The sequence below is a fragment of the Pyxicephalus adspersus genome, chromosome 8 (assembly GCF_032062135.1).
Source record: "Pyxicephalus adspersus chromosome 8, UCB_Pads_2.0, whole genome shotgun sequence".
NCBI classification, from domain to species: domain Eukaryota; kingdom Metazoa; phylum Chordata; class Amphibia; order Anura; family Pyxicephalidae; genus Pyxicephalus; species Pyxicephalus adspersus.
In genome coordinates, this window is record NC_092865.1 from 1,469,070 (window position 1) to 1,479,399 (window position 10,330).

The 10,330-nt window shown below is 48.3% G+C and overlaps 1 protein-coding gene across 1 annotated transcript in view; it reads right to left on the bottom strand.

The window, feature by feature from the left end:
- The window catches only part of TESK2 (testis associated actin remodelling kinase 2), a gene marked incomplete in the record, with an annotated part of 49,613 nt that overhangs the window by 34,355 nt on the left and 4,928 nt on the right, over positions 1-10,330 (bottom strand). Inside the window, 1 exon segment of the mRNA XM_072419295.1 lies at positions 9,457-9,779. Coding sequence (XP_072275396.1) covers positions 9,457-9,672 — 216 coding nt within the window.

The following is a 10,330-nucleotide window of genomic DNA, read 5'->3' on the forward strand; positions in this document are numbered from 1 at the left end:
TAATGCCCCCTGCTGCCTCCATTGACCTGCCTTCTTCCCATAATGGCCCCTGCTGCCTCCATTGGCCTGCCTTCTTCCCATAATGCACCCTGCTGCCTCCATTGGCCTGCCTTCTTCCCATAATGGCCCCTGCTGCCTCCACCGGCCTGCCTTCTTCCCATAATGCCCCCAGCCTGCCTTCTTCCCATAATGCACCCTGACTTCTTCCCATAATGCATCATGCTGCCGCCGCCAGCCTGCCTTCTTCCCATAATGCACCCAGTCTGCCTTCTTCTCATAATGCACCCATCTCTTCCCCAGGTAAATAACACACCTGGCCAGCCACATGATTTAAAAGGTAACTGATTCATCAGACCGGGCCCTCCTTCTACCATTGGTCTATGAACCAGTTTTGATGCCTATTGAAGGTGCTTTTGGCAGAAGACTGGGCTCAGCATGAGCACTCCGACCAGTCTGTGACTACACAACCCCCAAATACTGCAAGAAGTGATGCTCTGTGTGTTCTGCCTCCTCTCTATCATAGCCAGCATTATAAATGTAAGCAATTTGTGAGGAGCTCTTTAGGATCTGACCAGACAGAATAGAGAGCCTCGGCACCCATGGCCCTGGCACCAAATGACCAGCTGTTCCCCTTGGCCCACTTAGGTGGATACTAACCACAATATACCAAGGCCACCCTACAAGCCTGGCCGGTTTGGTGGTACCCTGACCCCTCAAGCCCAGACATCACAATTTGGCCCTGGTTACACTTGTCCAGTTTTCCTGCTTCCATCATAAAACCTTCAAGAAGACCGAGTGTTCACTTGCTGTCCCATATACCCCCTCCCCCTATGTACCCAGGTCAGGGGTGTCATGATTTTGAATGTAGATAGAAGGCCGTATAATACCCCTCCACCTTGTCAGGGACCATTGTACCTAGATCATGTGATCCTTTCACCTGTGATGGGGAAATGTTTAGGCTGCTTGGTGTATTTCAGCTGCAATGTTGCCATCAGTTATTATTATTACTACACAGGATTTATATAGCGCAGACATATTACGCAGCCCTGTACAATAAATAGGGGTTGCAAATGACAGACAGATACAGACAGTGACACAGGAGGAGGGGAGGACCCTGCCCAGAAGAGCTTACAATCAATGCATGCAGACCAGGAGTAACCGGCCCTGTAAAGGAATCTTCACTGACGGCACTTTCCAGATACATGGATGAGACATCTGGAGTTATCAATAATGTCTGTGGGGGTTATGGAATCACAAAAGTGCCCCCTCATACAGTCCGGGAGTCCCCCAGAATACAAGGAAAACCAGAAAGGAAAAATCCCAGCAACATCTACACCTCCCGAGATGCCTGGCTGGATGGGCTGCTCGGCTGTAAACAAAACTCAAGAGAGCAATGAAAACTGGACGATTATCCGAGAGCAAACCAACTGCCAGGAGGGGAAAATCCAGCACGCCACAAGCTAATTGACACGTAATCTGCGTAACGAGGGCCACAGGCAAAGTCCAAGCGGCTCCAATGCAGCACTGCGGCTCAGCCAACCTACCACCGGAGGGGCAATAAAGGGCAGGAAAAGTGCTGCTTGTAAGTGACTACAACCCTGAAGCAGTGACCTCTGGATGGCTCTGGGTTTCCTAACCAATCAGCACGCAATAAATTCGGCTTTCACGTTTTTCCATTTACATCTCTGGGCTGCCGATCTCCTGCAGTGCCAGGATCTGAGAGTGACAACGGTGCTCCGTGTATCTGCAATGTGTCAATAGCCTGCAGCATGGACGGAGGGTGACAACACAAGCGTTGTCACATGTGTGAGCCTGATATCATGTAATAACAGAGACACGGGTTAAAAATGTATGGCTGTCTTCTCTTTCCCGGCCTGTGACAACCACACCTTGTACAGGTAACCCAAAGAACAGGAAGTGAGGGAAAGTATCCCCAATGGGGTCACAATTTAAAACAAATAAAAAAGACAAAACAACTTTATTACAGAATTTTCCTAACAGCCACCCATTTCTCGCCTTTCCTTTTCTAAGTGCAGAGGTCATCGGTCCGGTTGCTATGGGAGACGAAACGTTTCTTGCCTACACGTTGCATGGAACTGAATGTACTGACATGCGGCCGGGGGAGCAGCTGGAGTTATATCTGGATGGAGGGCAGATTCATGTGATTTCTCCCATGATCTCTCTCGCCTGGAGGGCAGACGGAGACAAATCTGAACTTTCATTGCCAATTTTATTTCTTGCTATTGGCACGCTGGCTCTTCCCGGACAAAAAAACCCAAAGAAAGAATGAGCTGCATTGAAAGGAAACCTAGCCCTCCCTGGGGCAACTAAGAGCCATACTGCTCATTAGTAATCAGAGCAGGCAGGCTCAACACTGCCCCCCGCTGGCTACATAGAATCGTCCAGATTGGAATCAAGCAACCCGATGCTGTGGCCCTAGTTAATGAGAAGTCTGAATTATTTATTATAAATTTCAGATTAAAATACAACTAAAAGCTGCTGTATGATATCCTAAACAAACCCCAAACGTATTTATTATGAGATTCCGAACACCAGAAATTTTACTTCCCTGCTTTGATTAAGCCAAATCCTCCTTAATTCGCATCTCCCACACTCCCCTTCCCAGACACTGCAGGTCAGAGGGAGGGGTCAGGGCTGTCAATCCAGAAGGGCGGGACTGGTGTGGCCATTGGCATGGTACAGGTTGGTGAAATCAGCACTGGCCACAATGATAGCCACACCCCCTGCAATACATCTCATCCCACTGAGGGACAGCTTACACAAGAGTGACAACTCTGCTCTGAATTGAAGAGCAGTGCAGCATTGTTGTCACTACTTCAGTGGCAGGATTACCAGATATTTGTGGGACTTTGCAGGAGGAAAAAAATAATCCTAATCAAAGAGCAGAACTTCCATAACACGGAGAGATGCAGCCACAGGAACGGCAAATTAAAAGCAGAACTCCAACTCCACATGGAGGAAGCTAATAGCCCATGCACAGCAGTAGCCCAAGGCTGGCATAGCAGAGGACCTCCATATTAGAGAGGAGGGGGCTCTGTATTCTGGATGGGACCTTCATATTAGAGGGGAGGGGGGCTCTATATTCTGAATGGGACCTTCATATTAGAGGGGAGGGGGCTCTATATTCTGGATGGGACCTTCATATTAGAGGGGGGGCTCTATATTCTGGATGGGACCTTCATATTAGAGAGGAGGGGGCTCTATATTCGGGATAAGACCTTCATATTAGAGGGGAGGGGGCTCTATATTCTGGATAAGACCTTCATATTAGAGGGGAGGGGGCTCAATAGTCTGAATGGGACCTCCATATTAGAGGGGGGGGCTCTATATTCTGGATGGGACCTCCATATTAGAAGGGGGCTCTATATTCTGGATGGGACCTTCATATTAGAGGGGGGGCTCTATATTCTGGATGGGACCTCCATATTAGAGGGGGGGCTCTATATTCTGGATGGGACCTTCATATTAGAAGGGAGGGCTCTATATGCGGGATAAGACCTTCATATTAGAGGGGAGGGGGCTCTATATTCTGGATGGGACCTCCATATTAGAGGGGGGCTCTATATTCTGGATGGGACCTCCATATTAGAGGGGCTCTGTATTCTGGATGGGACTTCCATATTAGAAGAGGGGGGTGGCTCTATATTCTGGATGGGACCTCCATATTAGAAGGGGGGCTCTATATTCTGGATGTGACCTCCAAAGTAAAGGGCAACAAGCACCCCAACGCTCCAATAAGTGAACCCCATGGGTGAATCCAGCATGAATGTTATACAGTTATAATTTCCACAAATGAACTAGCAGCGGCCAGAAGCGTTCCACAAAGTCTCTGTGGTGCGTAGCAGAGCAGACCTGCCCCGACAGGCAGGATGAGCGGATTCCATAATTACAGGCTGCGGATAAATGACATTCCGGCTACGGAAAAGGTAACTTTAATGAGGAATTACAGCTGCGGCTTAAATAACTTCCCTCAGTCAGATCAAAGTTACATCGACCATCCAAAGAAAAAAATCACAACCCCTCCAATCCCACCGCAAATTATTACGGAGGAGAAAAACGCCGACCTCGGCAACCTGTGCAGGGGAACCCAAATATAGAGCTGCAACCGGAAGGGGGGTGGTTGGGCCCTTTGCAGCGCTGGGTCCCAGGTTGGAATCTCAGCCCGGACATTATCTGCATGGAGTTTGCAGGTTCTCCCCATGTCTGCGTGGGTTTCCTCCCACATACACAAAACATGCAGTTAGGTTTATTGGTTTCCCCTCAATTGACCTTAGACTACATTAGTTACATTTGACTATGGTAGGGACATTAGATTGTGAGCTCCTTTGAGGGACAGCTAGTCACATGACTATGGACTTTGTACAGCGCTGCATAATATGTTGGCCCTATATAAATACTGTATGATAAGAATAATTCAAGACCCAGAATGCTTCTCGAACACCACATGCAGGATGCCCCAAATCTCTCCATACTGAAAGCTGCAGATCTGCAACCTCTGAACATGCAACACTGCAACTATTCTGTCATCACTTGCTAAGAGACTGCTCCCCTGATTCAGAAAAATGCGAGACTGCTAAGGTATTAGACTGCAGTGATGTTACAGAAGACTTAAGCCACGTTATAAATAGAAATGTTCCATTCTTTATCCAATGTTGAACCCAGAACAGGTGGGTGGTTACTGAAAAGTGCCGGGTGGTGCGCCCAGCTAAAAGGAGCCGGGAAAATCAATTTATTTTCTGTATATCGCACACAGAGCAGAGTTTCTTCCCTGCAGCCGGTTCCTTAGATTTCAGTGCGGAGCAATGTCACAAATGTCTGTCCAATCCTATGCAGAGCTCAGATAGACGTTAAAATGTCTTTCCCTGCAACCATTGCATGTTAAGCTGCGTACACACCTGCAATTTTTCTCGTTGGAAAGGATCTTTCACGATCCTTTCCAACGAGAAAAGACTGCACGATGCATGAACGATGCTGTACATACAGCACCGTTCATGCTCTATGGAGAGGGGAGGGGGAGAGCGACGGAGCGGCACCCTGCTGCGTGCTCTCCCCTTCCCTTTCATTAGGATCGGTCGTCGTCCATCGTCCATGGATCCGCCAGGACGGTCGTCGGACGATGGACGACGACCGACTGTACACACGGCAGATTTTCGCCCGATAATTGGCCGATACCGATTATCGGGCGAGAAAAATTTGCCGTGTGTACGCAGCTTTAGTCTCTACAGGCAGCATCCTTATCTCCCTGCTCCTGTTACCAACCAAACATCTCTTCCAGAAAACTGCACAGAACCGAAGCTCAAATTACAAGCAGCCGGAGCGGTGACCTCACTATTACTGCCCTGGAAGATTATAGGAACCCTTACACAAGATGCAATGTTTTGTTACTATAACCCTGGGACTGATCACACAACTCTGGAAATGCAGAACTCCTTTTATAAGATTGGAGCTAATTCACTAGATTGGTTGTTATCTATAGAACACAAGCAGGCAGGAGAGGATCTGGAATCTGATTGGAAGCCTGAAAAGCAGACGGCTCGTCCTGTCCGTTATCAGCTGAGTGTTGCAGCCAGCTGCAGATCTGTAATGGAATAAAGCGAATTCATCAATCAGATGTGATGAAGTTTTGTGTTATCAGACCTGGCACAGCTGTGTCGGGGAGGGGTCAGGCCTGCGGGGCCCATGTGTTTAGTCACCCGGATGCGGGCCCTCAGTGTCAGAGGCATGTGGAGTCTTGTGGCGACGATGGGAAAGTCTAAGGAGGACACGCATGGAGGAGCCGCTGGCTGCATGGGAGGGCAGTACTGAACACAAGGATAACCCCAAGATGCCCCTCCCACCTCTCTCCTCCAATCCCAATGTAACCCTGAATAGAGCTAGAGGGGTAATACCCAATGATTGGGGTACAGCCCTATTTATTGGCTGTGTTATAGGGGTTGGGGGGGTTATTTTCTCAACATGCCCTTCCTGTCCTGGTGAACACACAGGAAGTGAGGGTAAATCTCTGCAATGCAGCAATGGAATAATATTTGGCATATTTGTAAAAAGAATGCACCAGGCACAAATATTATTCAGACTGGAATATTGCAACATTGTAACAGATAAAACACTCAAATAAAGAAAAGCTTGGTGGTTGATTTTTAGCCACCACCTGCCTGCCCTGCCCCATGTGGGGCAAACCACCTGGCTTCCCTGCCCCAAGTGGGGTTAACCACCTGCCTGCCCTGCCCCACGTGGGGCAAAGCTCTGCATCCGCCTGCTTGACCAATAGAAAGGCTCAGATCATGTGTGATCACATAAACCAGACCCAAAATGATTTGTGGGCGGAGCCCACACAGCTGTGACATCGCCAGCACATTTTTTACACCCCCCATCTTTCCCTTGCAGACAACTAATATTTTCCTGAGCTTGTGAGGAACCACAAATACCAGCATGTCCTTATTGCACTGGTTCTTTTTCTGCAGATGGGAGCCTCAACTAGAACCTCACAGCCATAAACAATATATAAACCCTTCAATATTCAGTCCCAAAATACACAATTGCTGAGCTGACACTTTTCAGGTCTATTAGCAGAGACACGAGGCGGTGAGGATGATTTCCCCGGCTGTACAGTCAGGTGCATGGCTTCAAAAAGTAAACCTACAGAAATCCAAAAATAGGAAGAAAATGAATGAGCAAGATCCCAAAAAATGCTGCGGTCAGCCCTAATGCTGCAGGGGGGGCAGGAAAAGAGGCAGCAACCACACCGAGGCGGCTAATGGGACACTCAGAGGATCATCATCATCATCATCACCCTCCGAGTGGCTTTTTTTGGATGAGGCTACAAATCTCAATTACTAACCCAAAACTGTGGCCAAGTGACATCCCGCTCTTTTTCCACTCTTTTTCTTCAAGTAGCGTCTGGGGTCCATCTCTGGGTAACCAACTCACTGCCTGCTTGACTTGTATACTTCCTATTGGCTGACTGGCGGTGGGGTCCTCTCAGTATACAGGTCACGGCAGCAGAGATGTCAGTGCAAAGGTGACAGTCAATCTGCTGCCGTGGGCACATCTGCAGTGCTGGATTTAGTGACCCTCCCCACCCAGAAACAGAACTGGAAAAGGACCCGAATGGTAACCACCTAAATGCTTTTTTAGCTTGTATACGTCCTATTGGCTGTACAGTGATGGGGTCCTCTCAGGATCCAAGTCCCTGCAGCAGAGATGTCTGTGTAAGGCAACGGTGGGGGATTTGCTGCCGTGGGCACACCTGCAGCACTGGATTTAGCAGCCCTCTGCATCCAGAAACAGGCCTGGACGGTGACCACATAACTGCTTATTAGGCATGTGGACTTTCCTATTGACTGTCCAGTGGTGGGGTCCTCTCACTATCCAGGTGCCTGCAACAGAAATGTCAGTGCAAGGGGACAGTCGGGGATCTGCTGGGGTGGGCACATCTGCAGTGCTGGGTTAGCACCCCTCTGCACCCAGATACAGAGGACTCAGGACGGAGTGTCCCTTTAATGCAGCTTTAGGTGTAAAAAATGACAAGGGGGTGAAAGAAGCCAGAAATCACCTTTTTATTCTTTTATTCCAACAGTGTTAAACATTTCACAATCTTCATCCTCCAGCTCTGGGAAAAAGATTAACCAGTTTATGAAAATTCTGGCTCGTGTAGCTGCCCTTTAGAGGAAGTCATAAACTGCGAGAGGGAGATACGGACACAGAGCTCACGGCCTCAAATTCACCGGAAACATTGAGCTGCTCTCCGGGGACGCTCATAGGAAGTCATCACCGGCCAGTGGTGTTTATGAGAGGACACAGCGATGGAATAAATCCAATTCTGATTGCCACCACAAGGGGCACCATTTCTGGACATTTATACAACCCTCACCTTAAAACTCAATCTCCAAAATATTTCACAAATCTGCCCCTTCCTCATACATGATACTGCAATGCTTGTATATGTCCAGGTCATACCCTGTCTGGACTACAGAAACAGCCTCCTCTGTGGTCTACCAACTGCCTGGCACCTCTTCAAACCTTAATGAACATTACTCTGTGCCATTGCCCCTCACCGGCTGCTAATCATCACTTCCAATGCAATCCATAACCCAACATTTTTCAACCAGAGATCCTCCAGGGGGCGCTAGGGGTTTCTTGAGCAAAGAGCAGTTTGTGCCTCAGGTCAGTAAAAGTGACCCCAATGATGTTTTTGGCTATCTGAAAGGGTGACATTCTTCCCAATGGCCAGCAATGTAAGAGGAATTCCTATTATTGACCACCACACTAATATACTGTGATTGGTGGATACGATAATTATAGAATATGTCCCCAAACTATTTCCAAGGTTCCCCAATTTAAAAAAGTGGCAAAAGTCTGATATAACCTGACACCCCCCCTCCCCATTACATTTCCTCCCTGATTTTTCAGATCTCACCCCCTGCACATAAAACGTTTCTACCCTCCACCTCCTCTCATGCTGGTGTCCCCTTCTTTGGAACCCTCTTTTGTCCTGGAAACATTCCATCGTTCCCTTTAAGCATTTATTCACATAGGCATAAAATATGTCATCGCTGTTATATTGCAGATCTTCTTCGCCCACCTGCCGCCCCCACCACCAGCTATCCAAGAGCCAGCTACATTCACTCCTCCACCATCACCACCTACCTAGAGTTGGCCCTGTCTTCTTTAGATTGTAAGCACCCAAGGTCAGCCCCCCCAATCTGTTTTCATAGCGCTGTTTACAACAGGAACATATGAATAGATGGACTGGTCACCTATCCTTGTGTGCTCTGTACAGCGCTACGGAAGATGAGGGAGCTATATAAAGAAAAGGCTCAGAAAGATGAATTTGTGTCTCCCATTATCTCTGCACTGGGAAATAATTTACAATTGAAATGAGAACATAAAATAATTCCAGCTTTGAAATGAATTGACATTTAAAGAGACAGAAAACATTATCTCAGATTGCTTCTCAGCGCCACTGCCGGATCTCATGTGGGATCGAAGTTATTAACACAGAATTGGAAGGTTACTATATATGAGGCACAAACCACAAGACCCTGCCCCAGGTCACGTGACCCAGCCCGCGCCCCCTGCCCCAGGTCACGTGACTCAGTCAGCACCCCCTGCCCCGGCCATGTGACCCAGCCCATACCCCTGCACCGGTCACTTAATTTAATCCATGCCTGACTATTCTATTAATCACTTTTCTGTATCATAAATGCACAACAACATTTTTTGGATAATGTCAGATTTATTGAAGGGGTGGCTGGAGGGCAGATTTAGGTTTCTTCAGTCAGGAGAATCATCCTCACCTCCCCCCTGGAAGAGATGCACAAGGAGTGACTGACGCACTCCGAATCCCCCGGGGTCGCCCAATAATAAATGTTGTCACCAAGTCAGAATAAATCTGTTGTCACCCCAGGATGCAATCATAATAAATTCCCGGCTTACCTTGAAAACCTCGGAGAAGAACCCGGAGCCGATCTTCTCACAGGTGAAGTCATCGAGGCGGGTGAGGCAGGAGAAGGCGCTGATCAGGGCCCTGTAGGAGGACGAGGAGTCAACTCTCCCAAGCTGTGCGATGCCCCCGTCTCCCCCGACGCTGTCCTCAATCCGCTCCAAGCGAGGGGGGAAGCCGGCGATCGAGTTTCGTTTATTCCGATCCATTCTTCCCTGAGACGTCCGGCTGTGGGGGGGTTGGGGGTACCAGAGAACAGGCGAGCTCACATTTTAGGGATGATCCGTGTCAGGATTTCTGGTTTCCAAAAACACTTCTGCAAAATAAAAACATTCGGGGGTCACAAAAATATACCGCTGACCAATCATATTCTAAAACGAGGAGGAGGGGCTAAAAGACACCACCCCTGAGGATACGAGATCCAGCACTTTCCTGTACTAGAAGGGGGATGAGTGAATGTATTGTGAATGTGTACAGATTGGATTTCTTTTTTTTTTCTCCCCATTTTAACTTTTTAGGTCTCATTTGGTAAAAATTAGACCTGATGCTAAAGCTAAACAATCCCCCCGATCGCTTTGAGCTGCACCCCCCCATACGATGGGCACCGTCCTACAAATCTCCTCACACATTATTTATTCATACGGTCCCATAAAATATCCTCCAAGGGCCGTCCAATGTTTAGTAAATGTTCCTCAGCGAGACCGACGCGCTTCGGTGACATCGATTAACCTTCCTGAGCGCTCCGTGTGAAACGACACCAATTACATGGCTAACTGATCAGAGGGGTGTGGCCATCACACAGGACTACAAGTCCCAGAATGCCCTTCCAGCAATACCTGCCCCTCAGTGGTCACAGAGACAGGAAGC